Genomic DNA, 26,264 nt, shown 5'->3' on the forward strand with positions numbered 1-26,264 from the left:
CACGCAAGAGCCTGAAGGTGATTCAAGGTCCTGATACTCATGGCAAAGTTTCTTTTCAGGTTTTCTCTTTAATTAGAAAGAAGAGTGGACAATTCTGATTATTGAAATATAAACCACATAGAAAATGCAGATAATACATTTGAGTAACGTTTTTGATTTATTTAAAGGACTAGTTCTCCCAAAAATAAAAATTCCCGAAAAAGTGTTCCAAAGCTGTTTCTTTCTTTTGTTAAAGAAAAAACAAGATATTCAGAAATTTTGAAAGCAGCAGCCATAACCCCTTCCACACTGTGATAGCAGTAAATATCCAGAAGGACTTTACCTATAAATAAAAAGTGCTGTTCACATAGGCAAGCACGTGGGGGATTTTTCTGGAGAAGACCATTTACACATCTATTCCAAAATACGGGTAAATTCTAACATCATTAACCAGAAATGAGCTCTAAACGGTTGTGCTTGTATTTCTAAACATAATAGGGGTAGGGCTTTTGTTGATAGTTTCACTTTTATCTAAAGCTTTAGCATTCATGTAGCTGATTTTGTACCAGAGACATCCAAATGCAGAGGCGCGAACCGCAGCTAATTATTTACACATTTGACTACATTACAAAATCTGTAGATGGATGGGTATTGTAACTTCGATGAAAACATATGGAGGTACACTTTCGCATGTTGAGATGTACATGATGCGTGTGTGTGTGTTGGAACTCATGGTAACGCACGCAAGCAAGGTAAACAAACAGCGGCTAATCATAAGTGTTTTATCAAAATTTTTTCACACAGTAGGCATTATGAAGGAAAATAGAAACGTTATCTGACTAACATCAAGCAGCTAAATGTGTCAGGAAAAATATTTAAATGCTTTTATTTTCATAAACAGCGCAGATGTGACAGCGTCTGAATGTTCTGATTGGCTGGAGTAGATGTCTAACAAGAGTGCCATCTAAACGCCAACACGCTCATTCTGGCAATTTTTCTACTGTATTCACACCCGTCATTGGTTCACACAAGGTAGAGTCTAGATTGGACACGCGGCCAGCCAGAAGTGCGGTATGCACATCAATATAGCAGCATTTTTTATGACACTGTATAACAATAATTAATATCTTTACAATACTGTGACAGTTGGGTTTATGGAAGACGTCAGGGAAGACGTTAATAAAACACAATAAATGGGAAATTTAATAAATAATATAAATAATTCTCATTAACTTCCAGCGACAACAGTATCAGATCTAGCAACAACCTTCACACAGATCAGCATTCCGGCAAATTACCGGTAATGTTACAACTTCCCTTTCCTGAAAATTGATGAAACTAATTTACAGGTATTTTCAAAAAGGGGCTGTTTACACATGATCTCTTTCCAGAAAATTGCCAGTAATTCTCCAGAAAGGTCTATATGTGTGAAAGGGGCTATTGACTTCCATAGTATTTTTGTTCCTATGGATGTGTTTTTCAGAAAGGGATAATGTGTGAATGGGCTCTTTTTGAAAATACCAGTAAATTTGTTCCGGCAATTGTCAGGAAAGAGAAGTTGTAACTTTACTGGTAATTTCGGTAATGTTGCAAAAGGAACATTTCTGGAAAGACATGAGACGTCTTATCCAGCCAATCAAAACATTCAGATGCATACAAATCCGCATTGTTTATTAAAATAAAAGCCTTTGAATATTTTTCCAGACCCATTTAGGTACTAGTTGTTATTCAGATAACATTTCTATGCTCATTATTAATGCCAACTGTGGGAAAAATGACCAATAAGATACTTATGATAAACCGCAGTGAGTTTATCTGCAAGCTCATGCACGTGAAAGATAAGCGCTAGCACAGAAATAAATTTACATCTCTATATGCGAAAGTATTCCTCCATTTGTTTACTACGAAGCCATTTACAATACTTATATGTAGTGAAATGTGTAAACATTTAGCTGTGGTTCGCATTTCTGTCTTTGGATGTCTCGGGGACAAAAGCAGCTACATGAATGCTAAAGTTTTAAATAAAATTGAAACCATCAACAAAAGCCCGACCCCGATTATGTTTAGAAATACAAGCACAGCCGTTTAGAGCTCATTTCGGGTTATTGATGTCAGAATTTACCCGTATTTCGGAATGGATGTGTGAATGGTCTTTTACAGAAAAATTCCGGAATGTCCTTGTTTTTTTTAATTTACCGGTATCACTGTGTTAAAGGGGCTAATTGCTGCTGGTTTCTAAGATTCTTCAGAAAATCTTGTATTGCGATCAACAGAAAAAATAAAGTTAGACATAGTTAGAATCACTTGCAAAAAATGGTAAAGAAATATACATTTTTGCATGAACTATCCCTTTAAGAGATTCAAAATGGACCATGCTCACTGCTTTTCTTTTCTTCAAACTCAGAATAAGGCTTAAAAGATTACACTAGAATATATGGGTAATATACTTTTTTAATTTGCTTAACAGATGATGCATTCATGACAGAACTCAATAAAACGTAAAGCAAAATTCTTTGCTGGACATCTCCTTTTAGTCACCCTCATGACTAAGCCCACAGAACATAACACACACACACACACACACACACACAAACAGAATCAAACACCAAACTATGATTAAAAGAAAAACAATCATCAATATTACTTGGAAATATTTAAGCGCATAGAGCATTTTGTGTGTCAGTTCAGCAGTATTTAGTCTGGTGGTGTGTTTTTTTTTTTTTTTTTTTTATCTTGAGAGAGATACGTAGTTTGTCCTGATTGGAAACATGTATAAAAAAAAAGAAAAAAAAAGAAAAGAAATAAGACGATTTTAAAAGTTTAGCCTTAACTCCTGTCATAAGTCCCATTAAGAATGGTGGAGCAAGTTGTTTTGCCAAGTATGAGACCTTAAACGCATCATGTTCAGTGTTATCTGAGATATTCCAACCATAACCATAACCTTCTGCAAATTAATCTGAACAGCCGAGTAGAGTCTCCCTCACAGATTGAGCAGTTTATCTTGCTTGCAACAAAAAGCGCAGACACTAAATCAACAACCTCCAGGATATGTGGGCATGTGTACACAAACAGACTGATGGAGGACAGGGAAGATTGCCATAAGAGGGAACAGAACATGCAGAATGTTGCACCTCCAACTCACTCTCACACACTCATAACTGGTACGCAGCACACGACACACAGTAGTGACTAAAAATAACCTAAATAAAAATAAACTGTAGAAACAAAACATGACTGCAATCGTAATCTTAACCAAATATAGAGATGCTGAATCCAAAGACAAGTTATACTCAGCAATGGTGTAGTGCTTCTGCATAAACACACAGCATTCCCTTCAAAGAAATAATGGAAAGACCAAAATTATCGAAGAAAGAGACGAGCGTTACCGAAACTGAAGAAAATAAATAAATCAAGACTTAAACTTTGAATTTTCAAGCAAAAATGCTGATGACGAAAGCTAAATTAAAAACAGCAGTGTTGAAGGTTTCTCTCAACTGTGGAAAACAAACCCTTCCCACCACTAGATGGTTAAAAGCGAGATCTCCCTCATGTTTGCCCACCATGAGTGGTGAAAAAACGTTTACTGGGAACGCACAGGGAAGCGATCATACAGTAGAGGCAATGAGATTTGCTAAGAAGAACTTCTGTGGAATAAAGTTGATATTTTTTATCATTCATGTTGCATTTTAGATATCATGAGAATGGAAACAGAGGGTGTTAGGAATGGAAACGAATAATGAGGAAAAATTCCTTGGGATTCAGTCAATGCTGTGAAAGCACAGTCTGAGGGAAAGTAAGACAGTGGGGGGGTTCTTCCTCTGACTGGTCCAATCGAGTTTTGGGTTTCAGTCACCCGAAGAACTCCCGGTGAGATCCTTCTGGTTTCCCCCAAACTTCTTCAGTTCTTCAGCACCAGCTCATAGCACTGGTACACAAACTGAGAGACCTCTGGCGCTCTGCACTTTATTGACAGCTGAGGACAGAAACCACACAGAGATTAGAATAAATCAAAGACACGTTGGCAAATACTGTATCAAACGCTGATTTACATTTCAGAAAAATGTTAAGATGTTAAGATTTGAGCTCATGCCACAATAAGAAAGTTAAGACATTTCAAGGTGAAGAAAAAGGTGCGAGAATCTAGTAAACCAATGCTGAAAACCTGCCAAACCTATAATGTAATATAAAGCTTTTTCACTGCGCCAAGCGCAACCACGAAACGAAATTACAAACAATGTCATGTAGAGGATCACAACAAGCTCTGATTTTATGGCTAACACGTCCAATTTTCACTCTTATTATAAAGCTGCAGCAAAGGTAAGCGTGATGTTAGTTTTGTGTTCTAAAGCAGTGTTTCTCAACCGCGTTCCTGAAGGACCACCAACATTACATGTTTTGGATGTCTCATGTCACACACATCACAGGTCTTTTAGTCTCTGCTGATGATCTGAATCAGGTGTGTTTGATTTAGGAGACAAATAAAAAATGTGCAGAGCTGGTGGTCCTCCAGGAACATGGTTGAGAAACACAGTTCTAAAGCATAAAATAACTCTAAGTTCACTATTGTTCAAAAGCGTGGGGTCTGTAAGATTGAATATTTGAATCTCGATGTCTGGCGGGAACACTTTTAGCTTAGCTTAGCAAAAGACTATAGAATGTACAAGACATGTCACGTCGATCGCTGTATGGTGAAAAAGCCCACCTTCTAGTATAGGAGCCAATCATCAATCACTACAGACTGACGGTCCACAGGGGAAAGGGCTTGGACAAGATTCGAGTTTCTGCAGATTTTGTGTGATTTGGAAGTTTAGAAATGAAACTAAATAGACAGTTGTTCTTTAATTTGTTTGGTGATTCTTAATATGAAATTCAACTGTTAGCTTGGCAAGCAATTGTGGAGAACTTGATGTTTCCCTATTCAAACAGAATGCTAGAGCATACCGCACGAAAGTTGTTTCAAACATGGCCGCGAAGTGAAATGACTTGCTTTAAAGGGACTTTGGCTAAGCATAGATCATTGAATCAGATGAGACCATTAGCATCTCGCTTAAAAATACCAGTTTACTCATGTAATAAGGCCAACAGAAAACAAAAAGCTGCTATTTTCTACAGCAGCAGGCACGATGATATTACACCGCACCTGAAAAAAGACCCCTGATAGGTAAATGTACAAGCAAATAAGCCAATTTTCAAGCACTGCATAATATCATTACAGAATGAGTATATTTCCAACACATATCAGCCTAAAATTAGCAACTTTGTCATCTGTCTTAGTACACAACGCTACAATCAAAGAATCAAGTTTTAAATAGGAAAATGATTAAAACATGTCATTTTTGAACGATATGCTAACGGTCAAATCTGATTCAATGATCTATGCTAAGCTAAGCTACTGCTAAGCTAAACTAAGCTAAGCTCCTGCCAGACCCAGAGAAAGAAAGAGATCGGCTGAATGAATTCCTTTAAGTGTTAACATTAAATTGTGTGGGATCTGAAAGAAAAAAATAATAATTAGGTAATGTTTATTACAAATTAAAGGGTACATGAAATGACTCAAAAAATCTGTAAAATCTTTTGTGTTTATGAAAGAAATTTATTACAAATAAATGCTGTTATTTCTAACTAAAATATTTTATTTATCATATAATCATAAAAAAATTTATGACTTTCCACAGAAATATAAAAAAAACTTTAAAATCAGCATTAATTCAGCACATTATAATGATTTCTTAAGGATCAAGTGACACTGAAAAATGCAGTAATGTATTTTCGTAATTCAGATTTGTCATTACAATGAATTACATGGAAAATAGACATTTAAATTGGGGGTAAAATTCTATGAGTTCTGCCTTTGTGAGTCAACACTTTCAAATGTTTCTGCAGCAAACAACTGCAGCAATGTGTAAGTAAGCAGTGTTTACTTGCTGAGAACTGCTTAAAAAAGCTGTTCCTCCTAAAAGGATTGCATTTGGCACGCACAGAGTATCAGACAAACAAATGCAGACTAATGTCAGAGGAGCAACTGTGCTTGGAGAGGTCACAGTGAGTGGAGACCTTCATCTACTGCAACACCTGCTTCCTCTTTGTCAAATGAACCTGAGGCATCTCGCAGACCAATCCTACAGAGGATAATCAGAAAGCCAGTAGCTAAAGCGCAAGAGGACACTGCATGTGTGAAAGGGAAAGAGATGAGCGTGAGGGAGAGATCAATGGCACAATTTATCCTTCCTGAATCCAGGAGTTCTCTCTGGGTTTTAGTGAGATCGCCCTGCAGCTTTCCAATGGGCTTTGGCAATTGTGAATTTTCCACTAGTGAATAGAAAGAAATCAGTGCTGCTAACACTCAAACAGACTACTAATACAGTGCTTACTCGATATGATAACTCCAAACAAACACTACACATCTGAATAAAGTAAAATGATTTATAATAGAACAGAATCAAAGCTAACAAGAATAAATGGTAGTTTTTTCCATTTGTGTATTAATTGTTAGATATAGTTAATTAAATACATGAATAATCAGTATTTTAATGTCTGTATTTAAGTATATTATAGTACTATACTAGTATATTAGTAAATTAATAATTACGTTTTTGCACACTTTTCCTTTTGCTGCATCACCATGAAGAATTACAATTAATACAATAAAATGGTCAAACCTTCAGCTCTCGCTATTAACAAACATATATATATATATATATATATATATATATATATATATATATATATATATATATATATATATATATATATATATATATATATATATATATACATATATATATATATATATATATATATATATATATATATATATATATATATATATACACACACATATATATGTATACACACTATATATATTAATACATAACTTTCACCTCAAACTCTTAATTTGATGCTTATTAATATTTAGTAATGGTTAGGTTTAGGTATTGGGAAGGATTAGGGATGTAGAATATGATCATGAATAATTAATAATTGGCATAATATACATAGTAAGTACAATAAACATCTGATATATTAATATTGAGCATGTTAATAGTAAGAACTGTAATAACTAGTTAATTGAGAACTGGATCCCATTCTTAAACACACCAGATTTTTCTGAAAATAGGCTCATTTTACGACTCCCCTAGAGCCAAACAGCTGAGTTTTAGCATTTTTAAATTGTTTAAGTCGATCTCTAGGTTTAATGTCACAGACATAGAGATTAGCTTAGATCATTGAATCAGATTACACTATTATCTTGATCAAAAAGTTTTGATAGTTTTCCTATTTAAAGCTGGACTCTTCAGCAGTTACCCTATATATTGAGAATGACAGAAAATGAAAAGTTAATGGCATGGTTACACATTATCATTCCCTGGATAATGCTTTGTCAGGTCGCGCTGCTCTTCTGAAGTAATTCACAACTTTGTCTTGATGGCGAATCTCCTTCAGAAAGCGTTTACAAGTTTGTGGGCGTTTGAGTAGTTGCTCTCATGTGATGTGTGTTTGACAGGACGAACTGTACCTCGCATTCGCTTCATACAGATATCAAAAAAACATTTGTTTTCAAGTGAACTTGGTTCATTTAAAAGTACAGATTTCAGGCTTTATGTGACTATATTTTTTATGTCTTTGAAAAAAAGTATTTTCTGAGATTACAGTGTGTTTGTTGACCACAAAATCTGTTATAAAAGCACACGTCTGGTCCGACCTTCTCCCCCCGAAGTAAAGTCAGTCTATGGCAATCTGTGATTGGCTCCTCTACTAGTAGAGGACTACTTTTTCCCCCATTTAAAACTATACAAGTGACACGTCTAGTGTATTCTTGAGTCTTTGATAATATATTGCACCTAGTTCAGCCATTGTACAGCAACAAAGTTCCTTGATCATCAAGTCCAAATGAGAGTACAGTTCCTAACCATAAGAAAATAGCAACTTTCTATCATCCGAACTTGTCTGAAAAGCTTAAAAAAATGGTAAACTCAATAGTTTACCTCTAAGAGATTTGCAAAACAAGCCTCTTTTTTTTTTTTTTTTTAAATGGAGTGTTCCTTAAAGTATTACCAATGACATTTGAAAAGCTAATTTAAGATAATTTGCTAACTAGTAGCTAGCTCTCTGCAACTCTCACATGGCTGCCCTCTAAAGCCAAACAGGGCTGCACCCGGTCAGTACCTGGATAGGAGACCACATGGGATAGTTACGTTGCTGTCGGAAGTGGTGTTAGTGATGCCAACAGGGGATGCTCAACCTGCAGTCTGTGTGGGTCTTAACACCCCAGTATATTGATGGGGACTCTATACTGTTCAGTGAACGCCATCTTTTGGATGAGATGCTAAACCCAGGTCATAACTCTCTGTGGTCATTAAAAATGTCCTTCGAAAAAGAGTAGGGGTTTAACCCTAACATCCTGGCCAAATTTGCCCACTGGCCGCTGTCCATCATGCCTAACCATCTCCATATCATAATTGGCTTCATCACTCTGTCTCCTCTCCACCAATCAGCTTGTGTGTGGTGTACGGTCTGGCGCAATATGGCTGCTGTCGCTTCATCCAGGTGGATGTTGCACACTGGATGCGGAGATTCCCCCCATTGTGTAAAGTGCTTTGAGTGACTAGAAAAGCGCTATATAAATGTAAGAAATTATTATTATTATTACATGACGATCATGCTATAAACAGCCAAAAACATCAGCAGAAGAAATATGCTAAGAACATCCAAGAATGAGTGAGCATATCCCCAATCAAATCCCACTTCGCACTCCCATTAGGTCTGTCAGACGTGGAGGATTTTGTCTTGCTTTCACACAGAATGTAGTGGGAGCAAACACACATACAGTGATGACACTGCTGACTTTCTTTGTGGCATCATCTTCCTGTATGCAGAGGCGTTTCATTAACAGTTGCATTGTTCTATAATTTGACTCGAGAGATTAAGTGAGAGAGGAAAAAAATAGGAACGAAAAAAAAAAACAGATACTGCACAGGTGGGTGGTGGGCAAAAACCACAGAGAGCAGGAAGAGTGGATGGTGTGACTTGAAGACTTGGAGATTTGGCAGCGGGCTGCGACAATGGGGAAGAATGTAATGAAAGCGCAAATGAAAACAGATGAGATGGTGGGATGACAAGAAGAGTGGAAGCAGCAGGGTGCTGCATGGAGGACTGTGGAGAAATGCTTCAACCGATTCCTGCCATTAGACGCTCGCTCGCAGTGTGTAAAGGGGAAACAGGCCGTGCCATTGGATGCTTAGTTGCCATAGGGATGATGAACAGTGACAAATTGTAGAGCTTTATAGCTAACAGAAACATTGATGGATATTTGGAAAGTACAGTATATCACTATAGTTCACAATATAGCCGTTTTTCAGGGCGTGCAGATAAATATTGCTTGTGTGCGACAACAGGCAGGAACAAAACAACCATGATTCATGGAGCATGTGTCTGAGCTGTGAGGAACAGTTCTATCCCTTAAGGCGGCTGTTAAAACGGAAGATTTGCAGACCCATAAAGGTGTGTTTTATGTCAGTAATTTTCCAACAAAAATCTGTGCATCTTACAATTTAAGTGCAATTTTTAGTCTTATAATTATTTACAAATTGAAGATGTATTACAATGTTTGTCCTTGGTCTTCAAATAATTATTCAAATAAGCAATCTAAAATCTAATCTAGCCAATAATCTTGTTATATGTTTTTGCATGCAGTGACAGGAGTAACTGGTTTTCTCTGTATCATACTCTTATCTCGTCACATTTAATTCAGACTGGCAGCCCATATCTCAGATAAAATATCATTTCTTTGCAGAAGCGATGGAGTGCTGCTGCTTAAAAGCGCCGCAGGAAAGGCTGATGTGTGTAAAGGAGACCGAGTCTAGTGCACATTAAAAGCGCATGCCGTGAGTGGATGGGCTCCTGTTGAAGAACGAGTCCTTTGATGAAGGCTATTCAATTTGATTATTCCTGGAATGAAATGTGAAAACAATTCTGAGGACACAACCTCTGCCCCCTTTCCATAATTTCATGCTTGTTTTATGTGACAGACATGGAAAATTTAGAAATGTGACTATTTCTACACAATTCCTCATACTGTCAATATTCAAACCAGTTGCTGGAACAAGACGTCATGTTTTGTTTTGGGTGCATAAATGAATACATTGTCCCATAAATAATAGGGATTAATTATATTACTTTCATTTTAAGATTTTTATGCGACTGATTATGTAATGATAATATTGTAATATATCATAACCAAATTTGAATAAATTGCACTATAAATATACAGTTAGTTTTCTTCAGTTTAAAATCATTGGACCACATAATCCAAAAAATAAATTACACAAAATTTTCAGAAATGTCTTTGGGACAGATAAGCATCTATTGAATTTGTCATGGTTTTATTTTTTGCTCCAAGATTCAAATTGGAACGAATCTTTGCATATTTTGGTACAATTACAGCTGGATCAGATTCTTTTAATTAAGGGATGTTCTGAAGAAAGGCATTAATTAGTCAGTAAACAAACTGCCAAGGAGGTTTTTGCTATTGTTTTGGAAGAAAATAGGGTATATGCAGAGCTAGTGTTTTTTCCATACTGATAAACTTCCGTTGAACGATTAATGTGACTTTTTCCATTTTATGCAGTTCCTTTTACAGCATTAATGTTGTAATGTAATTAAAATATAATCAGTTGGCATTCATTTGGTTGTTCAAGAAAAAAACAAGACAAAAAGCCGTTAACTCACACACGCTCGTCAGAATCGGCAGGCTAGCGCAGAAGCTCCATTAAATATACTGAGGTAAAATACATGTTCATATTTTAAAGACATGGCGGGGAAAGATGTAAAGTGAATTAATGTAGTGTTCTTGTACAATCTGAGACCCACTTTATATGGTATATCAAACAGACCTTAAACACCGGCGGTGCTTAACCCACATTACTGACAAACTAAAAGTCCTTTAGCATACTTCGGCATATAAACCATAAGAGACTTCAACGTGTAAACTATGGTTTTACATTTTAATCTTCTTGGGTACTCTTGAATGGAAACCTTAAGCAGTTTTACCAAAATCTTGGCATCCATGTTTGCATTTTTTCCTATATCATGTTTTGCAATTTTAACAGGAATATAGAAGGGATGGTTTGTGATGAGGGGGTTTTTTGTTATCATTGCTCGATCTCTTTTCTCTATCCTTCTAATTTTATTGCAATCTTTGTTTATGTAATATGTATACAAATTATATAAAATTGCAAATCCTTTTTGAATCTGTGTTCAATAAAAATTGAAGAGATGATCCCAAGGTATCCTAAAACGTGGCCCAAGCGGTATCCCGAGCTGATGCTGTTGTGGTCATGGAGAAATGGAGTGCATGAGACTGATTCTGAAGGACCACCATGACAAACAAGTCCCCGCATTGATCCTGTGGGCCAGCCTGACCTCCCGCAGCTCCACACAGAAAGTTTGGCCAGAAGAATAATGGTCGTGCCCAACAGAGCCTAGTTTATCTCGAGGCTTTTTTTTCCCTTCACTTCGTCAATTGGTGAATTTTTTTCTCGACAGTCACTGCTGGCTTACTTGGTTTGGGACTTGTGGAGCTGTGCTTTGGTGTATTTTTTTTAGTGTTTGAACTTTCAGAAGTCAAAACTAAACCACACTCAACTGAACTTCAACTGAAATCTGGACTTTACTAGAACTATGTGAAGTTACTTTGACACAATCTACATTGTAAAAAAAAAAAAAAAAAAAAAATTAAAAAAAAAAAAAAAAAAAAAAAAATCGCTAAATACATAAACATGAATTAAATTGAATAATTGGCGGTTCATTCCACTGTGATAACCCCGGATAAATAAGGGTCTAGGCCTTAGGAAAATGAATGAATGAATGAATGAATGAAATGCAAAAAAAAGTGCAGGATAATTTACTATAGTACTTAGGTTAGGGTTATTGACAGGTCTAGTCATGCAAGTGTGACATACAGCACGTACTCAACTGAAACAAAGCTGCATGTCTGTGTAGTCATAAAGTAAAATGTTACTGTTATACTGCTGTATAGTTGGAAGTAAAAGAAAGAACCATGCTCATGTGAAAGCTGCAAGGCGTTTGAGATATTAAGTGTTTAGTTTGGCAAAGATGTTTAGCTCAAGTAAAAATATTTTTTTTGGGATTTAAAAAAAAAAAAACACCCAACCTCCATTTCCTGCATTGAGATGTCATCATCAAAGGTGAGTGGAGAGATGAGCAAAAACACAGGGGACAAAAATTAAAGAAAACCAACACCACATTCATTAATGTACTGTATGTGCGTTTGTTAAAGGGGTGGTCCAGAGTGTATTTTTAAGGTTTGGTTGTGTTTATGAGATGCAAAGCAATGTGCGTTCATGCTTCATTCGTAAAAAAATGACGTTATTTTTTTATTTATCTTACTTTGATTATATACTGCTACTCAGCTAACATGAAAATGACGGTCATATTTCCTAGTTCCTCCAAAAGGTCCACCGTCAAGAGGCTCTGATTGGTCAGCTAACATAATGTGCTGTGATTTGCAGATTGGCTCCATGTCACCAGGAAAAGTGTCATGCCCCTACAAGCACGCGCTTTTGCGCTGTGTAAACACTGTCAGAGTAGCTGTTAGCCGTTTCAGTTTGTGCCTGAATCAGATAGAAAATGAAAAGGACATAGCTGAACCTTACGCCTGCTCTCTAAAATAAAATCCAACAAGTGTACTTCACATATATTCAGAATAAGCATGTGTAAGTAATATGTAACATTATCTTTTACGAGTTCGTTACTTAAGATGTATATCGCAGGGAAAGCAGCCACATAGAGAGACACTGCAGAGCTGCTAAAGATTGTGGGTGTTTACAGCGGTTTGACGAAAAAATATGAATTTGTAGCTAAATTGTTAACAGTGCCAAACAGCATTTCCCATTGTTTACATCCTTGCTACAACATACCGTTAATGCTAGAAACTGTGCATGTAATGGATCAATTTTAACAAAAAAACCCTTACAGGTTGTGGCTCACAATCTACAGCTTTGTCTATTATGGTTGGAGCTGCTCCTTTTTTAAAGAGTTTTTAGCCGGATCCAGCACTGAACTGGGAGTGATTCTAGAAGCTATCCTTTGTCAAATGCTACAGCTATATCTATTTTTTTTATAATTCTCTGAAACAAACAAAAAAAAAATAATAATAATAATTCTAAGCACTTCTGTCTTTGTGTCACGTCCTTAAGAATCCCAAATACAGAACCAGAAGAAGCTCAGTGGAAATAGCAGAGTTTGGACGGCATTTTAACTTTCTCTGCTATAACATTACAGCATCTATGGCCACCCTCCGGTCCATGCGTTGGAGTGTATGCGCATGGTGAATGTGTGTAGGCCAAAACGTTTGTTATCTCACTAGACTCTGTGTATTTTTTATATTTCCCAAACTTTGTTCGCTGTAGGCTGTGCTAAACTAACTCTGTAAAAGCCAATGCCCCCCTTTGCATTAAACTTTAAGCGTTTTACATTCAGAGAGGTTGTTTATGTTCGCGCAGCTACATTACACATCCACTAAAGTTTAAAATATAATATCGTAGTAGACCACCCCTTTAATGTATTTACTAACATGAACAAACTAAAAAAATGATGTTTGCTGTTTGTTACAACTTATTTAAAATGAGCTGCAACAATTAACGTTTTTTTCTTAAAAACTTAATTGTTTTATGTTCAACCAACATAAATTTGTAAAAAGTAATAGGTTAACTTAATTTCTTTATGTTGTGTTGAACCCAGCATTTTTCAAAGTGTAGAAAATGAAACTTGTTCATGTTAACTCTCAGTGCGCATTGATATTAACAAGCATGAATTCGGATTTTAATAATGCACTAGTAAATGGAGATCTATGATTAATAAACGCTCTACAAGTACTGTACATTCTTGGTTCATGTTAGTAAATACATTAACTAACGAAATTGTAAAGAGTGTTCAATGGGTTTAGATGCCTTTATATTAGATAAGTTTATGTAACATATCTAAATCAAAGCAAAACTCTGTCAAATACCATTTGTGCCTCTTTTGCTTAAAAGAAAAATCATTTAAAAATGTACCGGTGTAATTATACCAATTAAATCTGAAGGATTTTTTTAAAAATGCATATGATATTAATAATTAAACGCTTTTCGGTGGATGTATATTCCACTACTGGGAATACACGCTGCTGTTGCACACGATACTAGCTACACTGGAGATCTGAAGGAGACCTGCTTTCTTACAACTATGCTTGAGGCATGATTCATGTGGGAGAGGAACATGAGAGAGAAGAAACATACTCTCTGAGTGATAAGGACAAATCCCTCAAACCAAGGGGAGGATTGACATGTTTTTCCTGACAGGCTTCTCTTCTTACCTTCACCCACCCAGGATTCATCGAACACAATGTTTTAGTCTCTAACCTACAGCATTCAAGCTGACTACACAGCATTTCTGGACAAAAAAAGCCATTAAAAGGCATGCAGCTTGCTAGATTTTAAGACAGCGTTTGATCTTCCCAGCAGTCCTTTCTCCTCTGATTGTCGTCTTCTCTCAAGTGTGCACACCAACACACAGATCTTTCTCCCATATGATTCATTAGGAAGTAACAAGAAGGTCGTTTTGTGAAACACTCTCTCTCCAGCATATCCTCTTGTATTTATCGATCTGTGTGTGTGTGTGTGTGTGTGTGTGTGTGTGTGTTAGAGTGGTAGTTTGCTAGTCTCTTCACATCCTTTTAAAAGCCACTGCAAAGTCCTCTACCTCTCTTTGTTTCTATTTACCGTATAGTTAGGGTTGCCAGTTTGCACACGCATTTCTGCCAGCACCCAGATGCCATTGGTGAGTTTGATGGACTGGTAGAGCATGTCTTGGGCATCCACTGTCCTCTTGGCTATGGTGAAGATATTACTGCCCTGCAGCTTGTTGCTGGCTGCATCTGTGAGGAGAGAAAAGTTACTCATTAACAAAACGCACAGATTTTCTGAAAACAAACGAAACCTGAGAGAGTCTCTATGGCAACTCTGCTGCTAATGTGTATTTTTACTCGCACATTGCCATATGAAGCCAGTGATTAGTCTGATTTAAAAGAATAGTTCACCCTGATGAAATGTATATTCCTCAACCCTTTTGTTCAAGCTTTAGATTTTAATTTCTCTCTAAAAGAAAGAGATCTCATGTGGAGATTGCCTTATTTTACAGAACTAAATGATGTATTTTCACTTCATTAGGTATGTTTCCATCAACCTATTTTTATGCGTATTTTAAATATTGAATATTAAATTTTAAATATTAAATGTTGATGGAAAGATGTGCATGAATTTACTTATTTATAACAGAGTGGGATAAACTTTTTATTCTAGAAAAAAAAGCACTACAAAAGGAACACTTTTACTGAACAAATCCCAGTATGCGCGTGTGATGATAAAATGTGTGTGAATGGATAAACCAGTCGGCTGAGCAAATTATTAAACATCTGACATGTTGTCTTAGTCATTCTAAAACACCTTAACCATTTCAGCTTTAGTGTTATTATATTATCAATTACCCCCAGAACTGTCAGGAGCATCTGATGCCTTCTTCTAAGGTGCAAGTCATTTATCAAGAAAAGATTCAAGCAGCTTCTACTACCGCAGTTAACTCCATTTTTATGATTGATATTTGGCACCAGTTAATCAGGAAGTGATTTTGTTCGCTTCGACTCATTGCATGGAAACGCTGCTTTCTGTGCTTTATTCGCAGGTATTTTATGCAATATTCCAGTTTTTCGCACAAATTTCATTCGCATGTTTGGATGGAAACATAGCTTATATTTATATATTATGTCATTTCATTTTTTTATTTGCTACCCACTCAGACATTCTAAAATTAAATTCCATCGAAATTGCAAACCCAAATCCTGATATATATTTTTTTTAAATTCTGTGGGTCAGCAAATTCTAATATGTTTAATACCAACCCACATGGAGTGTAAAAAAAGGAGAGGGATTTAAAAAGAGCACCAAAGACACCCACTGTGCATTCATTAGCAATATCACTGAGTATGTGTGTGCATGTTCATGCCTGTGTGATTCACAATTATTTTATGCAAACAATCCTGCGGAAGTGGATCGCTCCTTAAAAACCTTCCTTGAGTTAATTACACTCAGACATGCCATTGGATCAGCACGGCTCTTCAGAGACAGCAACAGGACAGTGTGTTCATTTTAAAAGATGTGTGTGTGTGTGTGATTGTGAATATAACACCAAGCACAGATATGGGTAGAGCTCGTTTTGCCATCTTTTCTTTTATTATTTGTTTCTCTCCATTCACTTTCACCTTCCTTTCTTAATGCACTCATGCATGGCACACCATTTATTCCCATTACCTGAGTTGAGGTGTACGTCTTTGATTTGGAACTGTGCCTCGTTGTCATTTGGGATGTCCTTCCAGGTGGCCAAAAACACTTGACGTTCTAAAGAGCAGAAGGACACAAAAGCAGCATGTGAGAGGACGCCCGTGAAAAATGAGGAGAATGAGAAGACGAGAATAGTTTGGCTTTGTCTGAAACTGAAGGTTGCCATTTTGCTGCCAGGAAGACGTTTCTGTTTTAGACTACAATGTCATGTCTAAAGATGTACAACCAAATATAGTGGGGATTAGAGATTCCAAGCAAATATATACTTGTCTTTTGGTGCAAACAGAAATAATAGGTAACATGGAAAATGTAATTATTACAAAATAATGATTCTTTTCTTCATTAAAACTTGCAAAACCATCTCGTCAAAAAAAGTTCTGTTCCAAGTGTAAAAATGTATACAAATTCACTAGCTATAAAAAACTCTGCTGAAACAAAATGCATGAAATATGATGTAAATGAGTAAAATATATATATATTTTTTTTTTGCCAAATGGGGACATTCTGTTTTAAAGGTCAGCTTAAGTGTATCCAAAAGTACAAACAATTGGCTGTTATTAACAATGAACATATTGAAAACAAACATAATAATAAGTAATAAGCAAAATAAAAGGTCTAAGGCACTTGAAAAAGTGAAAAAAGGTAGCCTGATAGACCAAATTACCATGTTCATAAAGTCTTTTAAAGGGCACCTATTTAAGATTCTGTGTCTTCAGAATGTGTCTGTAAAGTTCCAGCTCAAAACACCTATCAGACCATTTATTATACTTATAGCCGAATATTGAATTTCTGCTTTGAACACAATGTAGCTGTTTGTTATCCCTGTGCCTTTAATGCTAGTTCTTCTTGCACACTGTTCCTGCATGTCAGTGTGCACCTCAATCTCCAGCTGTGATAAACAGTACAGTGACAGACGTAAAGGAAGCAGATCTCATATAAAGTTTGTGAGAAATACTTCAGTAAGAGCTTTCCCAATGATTATTTGATGTATTTGTTGTGGAGTTAATACAAGCCTTTCTGCGGCTGTGGTGATAAAATAAAGACAGTAAAAATCGCTGTAATTAATTACACGCATGCACTATTTGAAAACTGTTTAAAATTTGTAAAACTCATTCTTGGTAACATTTGATGATGATTGATAATCACAGAGAGCTGAACAGCTCTTTTAATCTCAGTTGTTTTGCGAATGTCTTGTCTTGTTGATACGAGTATACACGTTACTACAGAGACATATTAATACGCGACTGTCAATCAAATTGGTGGAAAAGGAAACCCCACTCCTACGTCATGTTGTGGTTAGCCTCAAAATTGGAGGGATTTGGATATTATTTTAACTTCAGAAAATTTTAAAGAGACGTATTGTCTTCATATCACTCCAATATGACTGTGGACACACAATACCTACACACAGTTGTCCAAACAGCTTACAAAAGATGATTTTCATCATAGGTACCCTTTAAAATAATTTTCACTTTTTTTTTTTTTGAGTGCCTTGGACTTATAATTTTGCTGTTTATATTTATCTTTATGTATCCTTTACCCAAAGAGCAGGGACACATTATTTACATTAATAACCCTTGAAGCACTTTTTGTTTTATTTCAGATTTTTAAAAAACTATAACCTTTCAGCTTCTCACCATAATGAAATCCAAAAACATCCAACATTCTGTAGCATTTTTTGCATACAATTCCATATTCACTGACTACTTCTCTTGTTCGTCAATGCAATAACTTGTTTTGTTAAAAGCCAAAATCATGTCTACCATCATACAGTTTATCATGTGCGCCACTAAATATTTTTTAGCTTATTGCCAATGTGTCTAGTTGTAATGACTACAAATATTTTCATACAACACTGTGCTTTTTTATAAATAATAATAACACAAATACAATTAAGAAAAAATCTTTACATTTAAACTAATGCGTACAAATCAAAAATATTGCCCAAACCTTGGTAGAAAACAAGATAAAGCATCCATATGGACGTTAAAATTTCCAACCCTGCACAGCGCCCCACTTGAAACGTGCCCAGATGCCCATATGGTTTATCTGAACCTGATTGGAGTGTGCCTTTCTATTTTATATTCTGCCTAGAAAGACAGTTTTTTTTTTTAACCACAGCCAATGTGCATCTGTATGACGCCCTGGAGATACTGAACTCCATTTAAAAGACTCCTGAGGAAAGCTGTAAGTACTCACACACTTCCCAGGATACACATAAACGTCCTTTTGTGCACATGCTCAGTTGGTCACAGATCTGCTCACACTCAGATGCATATAACTCACAGACAGGCACACAAAAACAATTATCTAAAGGACTGACGTCACAGTCACCGCTGCTTGCGTGTGAAAGGACGCATGCCGCGATTAAAAGCACACACACACACAAACTCACCCATCTTTCCATCCTCTACAAAGAGCAGGCTAAGAGGATACTGGCAGCTGAAGTAGAACACGTCAATGTTATTCTTCACAGCTACCTGCAACACCGACAAAAAGAGAGAGAAAAAACACATTATGAGTGTGATTTAAGACACCCTGAGGTTGTGGACAAGGCACTCAAATCCTGTTAAGGGCAGGCAGGTTTCGTCCATAATTCTGACAAAATAAATTGCCCTCTTTTTCTTCAGTGCTTTGAAAGAATGGCACACACACACAAACAAACACACTAACAGAAGAGAGATAGATGGTCCTTTGATCATGCCTTTCTTTGACATTTTGTTTCTCTCTCACTCTATTCTTTTGTTTAAGCCCCTCTGTGGCTTTGCAAGGGTTGGGTTCAGGTCCTGCGTGTGGAGTTCACGTTTGCACGCCAATATGTGAACTTCAAACATGCACGAAAGCCTCAGAGGCACAGCCTGACTAAGAGGATTGAAGATGTTCACTGACAGCTGGAGAAAGCAGAGCGAGTGTTTCTGTCCTGGTTGATCAGATTCAAAAAAACAAAACAAAAAAACACCTGCTTTAATGAATAATCAGCATTGAAAACTTAGAGACCCTTTGAAATTTTCTAGATTCTTTGGGTTTACAGTTTATGTACTTACATTTTAGTTTTATATTCCATAATGCAGTCTTTCAAGACATTTATATGTTTTGACAACTTAATTCAAATTATGTTTAGGTAATAAAAAATAATATAATAAAATAAAATGACTAAAATAAAATAAACATTTGTTGAAAAAACCCTAATATTAACCCTTTGACAGCGCCTCTATCAAACAGTTGACCATGTTTTTACTGTTTTAAATAATGACTGTTAAAGTCATTTAAAGAATGACTGTTTTAAATAATGGTTAACAGACACAGCATTGTTGGTTTACAAAAAGAAAAAGAAAAAAAACATTCTGTTGCACTACTACACTTGATTTTGGTTTTATTGTAAAAAAACAACAACAACAACAACAACAACAACAACAAAAACAAGAAAACATGTTAAATTAGAATCTGAAATATTTGACGGCATACTTAAAAAGGGATATTTAGTATACAATAACATTTCATTTTGAATATTATAAAAACTTAATTGTTCTTACATTTTATACTTTGAGATTTTTCATAGTATATATATTAATTCTGGTACTTTTACCAAAAACCGACATATCAACCATTTGGTAGAGGCTGATATTTTAGATATTATGGGATGTGTTGAAAAAAATGCATTAAGTGTGTTAACTTACAACATTAGGAGTTAAAAAATGCAATCCACACATTTTCTTCTTGGTGGGGGAGTAAATAGTTAAATAGCATCCCATTTTACTCAAACCTATACCTAATAAATTCTTAAAATGCTTAGAAAATGTAAATGACGATTTGTTTTTGTTTTGTAGATAGCTCTATGTATTTTATAATATTATCTGTATTATTTGGATTGCACTGCATGTGATGATCATGACTTTTGAAACTCAGCCAAAACAACAACAACAACATCAGAAACACCAGAGAAACCACCTGCTTTAATAAATAAACAGCAGTGTAAAAAAAAAAAATTAGGAGACCCTGTTGATTTTTTTATTTTTTGGGGGGGTTTACAGTTTCTAGTTATGTACTTGAGTATAATGCATTTTCTTTGTTTTATATTCGATAATCCACTGATAACGTTTCATAATTTAAAATAAAAATTTCATATAATAAAATGCAACCTTTTAGGGCATATTTATAATTTTAGAAGACGTGATACTATTATCTTTAGATAATTAAAAAATGTTAAAATAAAAATAAAATAAAATAAATAAACAAACAAACAAATATTTGTTGAAAATTTTTTTTTTAACTAGCAACCTGTAAAAACTCAATTTTACTCAAATTTATAACTAATAAATTCCTAAAATTCTGAGAAAATGTAAATGAAGTGATCTCTTATTTTTGTTTTTGTAGTTAGATATGTATTTTATAATATTACCTATATTATTTACATTATACAGTATATGATGATCATGTCAATTTTGAAACTCAGCAAAGTTTTAAAAAAGCTAAAAATAGTAAAAACTAAAAAAAAAGAAATAAATCCAATCATTTCTTTAAATTTTAAACATTTACACTTTGTAAAGCAATAGATTTGCAACTGAAAAACAAAAAACAAAAACTCAACACCACATTTTCATCTGATTATGGCTGTAAATCTTTTGAGAGCATGAGGGATTGAAAGGCACCCAGGGGAGCTTTGTTAAAGCTGACAGCAGGTGCGCAGCATCCATCAAAATACAGGCTACACAGACCCGGATAGGGACAGACAGTCCCGCATAGACATCCAGACCTGCTACACTCTGCCTCTGAATAATTCATCCAGCCAAACCGCTCTGAGCTGCACATGCCAACTTCATTCATCCATCACTTATATAACTGCAGTTAAAAACTAAAACCACCTGACAAAATAATATATGGAAAAATATAAATTCCCAAAATAATGCCAAATCAAACACTTCATTCATTCATTTCCTTTTCACTTAGTCCCTTTATTAATCAGGGGTCGACACAGCGGAATGAACCGTCAACTTATCCAGCATGTTACATGCAGCGGACACCCTTCCAACTGCAACCTGCCACTGGGAAAAACTCATCCACACTCATACACTACAGCCAATTTAATTTATTCAATTCACTTATAGCGCATGTCTCTGGGGGGAAACTGGTGCACCTCTCGAACCAGCGGCCTTCTTGCTGTGAGACGATTGTGCTATCCACTGTGCCACCGTGACGCCCCAAATCAAACACTTATTAAATTTAATCAGGGATGCTCCAGTCGATCGGTTAGAGATCGGTATGTGCCGATAAATCACACTTCATGACTCGATCGGTACTCGCTGATCTGGCCGATTTTACAAACTGATCACATTTGTTGGTTTACGAGTTTTCAAACAGGACTTATAAGAACTGAAAACTTTCTAGATTTCAGAATTTAAAGTTCTGTGTTTTCAACAATATTGCAAGTTAATTAAAACCTGGCTGGAAATATTAGGGGGAAAAAAATTTTACTTTAATATTTAGTAATATAACTTATTGCAATAAACACTAGTTTACAAACCTATTTCCTATTAGTAAACAAGCATTGGATTTAGAGGTGTGCGCTTTAACTTCTTATTCATCAAATATGCACTCCAAACGTCATTGAGACATGCTGAATTCTTCTTTCAACATTCGCAATGTCTCCAAATTGCTTTGTTAGTGATTATTCTTACCAATATATTTAGATCTATTTTATCTATTATTTTCTGGAAAGCTGCTTCTGACCATGATGTGTCAACTCTAAATGGTTATTAGAGAGATTTATAAGGAATTCAAAAAAGGACGGTATCAAACTTAATAATAAAAGTAAAATTTGCTTTATGCATTATAAAGCTTAAAGCATCAGACTCGGTACTTTATATCGGCATGACAAGGAATTGGTATTCGGTATCGGCTGCAAAAATCCAGTTTGGAGCATCCCTATAAACTGAATTGTTAATTATTTTTACATTTTAATTATTTAATTATATTAAATTATTCAATTATCTACAACAGGGTGCAGGTTTCATCATATCAAATTTAAGAACTTTTAAGACCCCTTTAAGCCCATTATAAATGAGATTTTAGACTTCTACAGGGCTAAACACTTAAGATTTTTTGTTATGTTCCGGTTGGACTAATGGAATTGGAAAAAAAAACGAATGTAATTATTTCTTGACCACGTTTTAATGTGTCAAAACAAGAAAACTGTAGTTGTATACACTTTTTTTCAATTAATAAAATCTTAGGTTTCATGACTATTTATAAATATGATGTCCACTCACCCTTACTTCTGTAAATAGTTTTTGTGTAAATGGAAGATTATGTAAAGGGATATATTGCTGCTATTATCATGAAGAATTGTGTAATTGCTGTTAGTTTACTTTTTCTTTTTAGGGGATTTAATGAAGAGAATTTGCTGTAAAATGTCTAACAGCTGTTGTGAAATAAACATCTCTTTGCAAATAAAAAAAAATATTTGGATGGGTTGTCGGGCGATTGGCTAATTTTACTTTGACAACTTTTAAAAATAAGACCGGTTAATTAAGACCTGCAACACAATATTTCTGTGAATTTAAGACTTTTTATGGCCTATAAAGTTGTTTTTGAAATTTAAGACATTTTAAGATCTCACAGACACCCTGTATAACTACCAGAACCAAAGAAAATGTATATTAGAATCGGTTTCTCTCTTGTTAAATGCATCTACAATTTTATTGGCCTTGATGACAGTGAGTCAAGCTGCAGGGAGAAAAAAAATAAAACATCTTTCATTCAGTGTATGAGTAACTAGGATTCACTTCCTGTGATGCCATCGAAGTGAATAACTGATCTATTATCGGCAGCCACGTGTGAAATTAATAAAGCCACAAGACTCTCTCAGCTCTGGAACTATCAACTGGTGTAATCCACGCCTGCAAAGATTGGAAACGCATTGTAAGCCAAAGCCCATCCAAATCAAAATCCACGTGCTGAAGCGGTGAGCCGCCTGAGCTCCAGAAATATTGTTACATCAGGCCTGCAAAAATGGAGATATCTAAAGAAAAAGTGTGACAAATCCCATAATCATCACAGCTCTCCCAGCCACTAAAACCCCTACTGATGACTTCAACGATTAGCATAGAGCGGAAAGTGAAAGAGACACATTCATGAATAACCATTTGATGTTAATCTAACATGTGAACTCCGACATGATCTCCCTCTAGGAAAGCTCAATACGTGCAACCAATCTGAAAATGGCACCCTATAAAATCTTCAGATTGAATCTTGAGATTAAAACGCTACATTATCTGAATCTTTTTCAGCAGCTGAAACCCTCCATTCTACATTTTGGCATTTGCTGCATCCAATCATAACAGTTCCCAAAGCTCAACGCAATCTTCTGCTTGTGTTTTAATTACTACCAATTAGAGACTCTGTGTTCCACAATGCATGTGCCTTCATTTACTCTGTTGGCTTTGTGGGTTAATCCCTAATGCGCTCGCTAGAGAGAAATGTGAATGACTCCACTGAGGGAGATAATATGCTAGAGCTAAATCAGACCTATTGCTGTGCTGTTGCAGACCTACATGATGGATCGATAGAGGACTGAAATGGACATGGATGTAATGATAGGAGGAGAAAGGTAGAAAAAAGACAATTGCAGAAAGGGAGAAGCAAAGGGGAGCCACTAATGATGATTTTTTTTTTTACTGAATCTCAGCTGCTCTCCTCCACAAGCACCCACACATAACTGTCTCTCACTGGAGTGGCTTTTTTGGGCTGCAGCATTTGGTAATAATGCCCGCAGGGAGCTTGTTTTATTGCTTAGTGTGCTGAAATGCATATCGGAACAGCACTGGTTTCATATAGTGCATGAAGTATGATGCAGCAGAAATGCAATGCAAACGTCACCTGGAGATTGTTGAGTGGTTCCATTTTCATGACAGGGCCAGTTGTGCCGAGAGGCAGACTGACATCAATCGTCTGATTTGGGGTCAGAGGAGTCAGAACCTGCAGGGGGCCAGCAGGGGCCAAACCAAAACTACAGAAAGAAACAGAAACACAATTAAGAACAGTGACGGAAACACGTCTTACTAAAATACCTAAAGTCAAAACATACCCAAAAGCAATGTTTCTGAAATGAACAAATGTGTAACTGTATTTGGAAAAAATAAGTCAATAAGGTTATACCAAAATCATACTGCATGATTTTCAGAGTAGTAATGTCATAGATCTTTTCACACTGCATGACTGTCTGGGATAGCATTCTGTTGCTGCTGTATTTACACTGTTTAAACTGCAAGATGGATCGGCGATAGGGGGTTTCACACTGCATGAGTTTACAATATGAAGAATAGCCGACAACTTTGTCTTGGTCAAACCAACCAAACCCACGCGAAAAGTGACATAGAACCAATGGTAGGTCACAACGTATATCTTTTTATTAACTATATAATGAGAAAGAAGCTTTAGTGGGGTAGAGAATGTACTTATTTTGCTCACCAGACTTTTAAAGGAAATAATTTGTCCCTCACCCTTTTTGACTCCTGCCAAATTTACACTATTTTTTCCTCCATTTAGAATAGACCAAAAAGAAGTTCTTTTAACTTCCCCCCAACCTCCTGCTGGCCTGCAGATACCCAAACTAGTGGAAGCTGCGCTCTCATCGGCTGTAGGTTATTTTTAATCAGAACACATTACACACTGCATGATTTGAATCGCTAACAGCTCCAGATATTTAGCATGACAAATATCTCACGGTTGTCTGCGACTCATCTGCCATAGTCTCAAATCATGTCTATGATAGTTCACAATGTCTGAATTTTACTCATGTGAATGAAATTTCAGGCATTTGTCTGCAAATTCTCAAAACCTGTCTGCGAGTTAAAATCGGGGCTAAAATCATGCAGTCTGAACTCGACCTTAGTGGTGGTATGCAATTTAACATAATTTGTTTTGATTGAATTTTTATTACACAGCACTTGATTCTGATTGGTCAATTACAACATTCCAAGACATGTTATTCACTGATAACAGCCAATTATACAATAACATACAATACAATACAATATAATAACAAGCTGCTGATAAGCCTATCAGGTTTCATGTCAGGGATACTGTACATCTAGGCAGTTGTTCTCACAGAATAAAGTCTCAAAGGGTGTAAAAAATGTTGAAGAAAAAGCTGACAGTTTTTAAAAGGGCTGCATGGAGTATACATTAACCTACCATATTATTAAGACATAAGATAGCATCAAACAGTCAAAAACAGCCGCAAAACAGACAAACATATTAACAGATATGGATGTATTCATGTTCAAAATATGATTTGAAGCACCCCAGATGAGTTATTCAGCAGTTGCTATCTTAGAATAAAATACCCTGGGATTTTGTGACTGACCAATCAGAATCATGTAATTTACACAACCATGTATGATCTGCGATAACAACCAGCGGCATGTATATATCTCTTACATATAGCATGGTGGTCCTGCGGGGGACAACTTTTTATTCTATTTTGGTCAGAATACTGGAATTCAGAACCAATTGGTACTGAAATAAATTTTTTTTAAAAAAAAGTCAATTCCCCACGAACATTTGAGCACTGTTCAGCACATTCTTAAACGCCACTGATTTACCATCGTGCTTAACAGAAATGACTGTGATTGGCCATGAAGATCATTAGTTCACAGAACTCACCACTGCTTATTGAGTGTAAACACAAATACAGGGACACTGGAGTGTTTCAAAGTCTCGTCAATTAGCTGTTATGTCGATAAGCTGACATATGAGCGATGCGCTAATGAATCGCAACATTAAAACGCTTGTATCCCTGTATCTGTGATTACAATAAGTAAACAGAGGTGAGTTTGGTGAACCGATGACCTTCACAGCCAATCACAGTCATTTCTGTTGAGCATGTGAACA

General features: G+C 35.8%; 1 protein-coding gene across 16 annotated transcripts in view; it reads right to left on the minus strand.

The window, feature by feature from the left end:
• Positions 1-2,412: 2,412 nt before the first annotated feature.
• The window catches only part of ap1b1 (adaptor related protein complex 1 subunit beta 1), a 56,407-nt gene continuing 32,555 nt past the window's right edge, over positions 2,413-26,264 (minus strand). For 8 of the 16 annotated variants that reach the window (XM_087252344.1, XM_087252341.1, XM_087252343.1 and 5 more), the window contains 5 exons: positions 24,249-24,378; positions 18,769-18,853; positions 16,344-16,430; positions 14,740-14,914; positions 2,413-3,952 (listed from right to left, as the gene is read on the minus strand). In XM_087252344.1, coding sequence (XP_087108470.1) covers positions 3,943-3,952; positions 14,740-14,914; positions 16,344-16,430; positions 18,769-18,853; positions 24,249-24,378 — 487 coding nt within the window. In that variant the 3' untranslated portion in view covers positions 2,413-3,942. The remainder of the gene's footprint in view (positions 3,953-14,739; positions 14,915-16,343; positions 16,431-18,768; positions 18,854-24,248; positions 24,379-26,264) is intronic. The other 8 variants (XM_087252336.1, XM_087252340.1, XM_087252333.1 and 5 more) reach the window with 2 other exon arrangements.

Source organism: Danio rerio, chromosome 5 (assembly GCF_052040795.2).
Source record: "Danio rerio strain M-AB ecotype USA chromosome 5, GRCz13ab, whole genome shotgun sequence".
Classification (NCBI taxonomy): domain Eukaryota; kingdom Metazoa; phylum Chordata; class Actinopteri; order Cypriniformes; family Danionidae; genus Danio; species Danio rerio.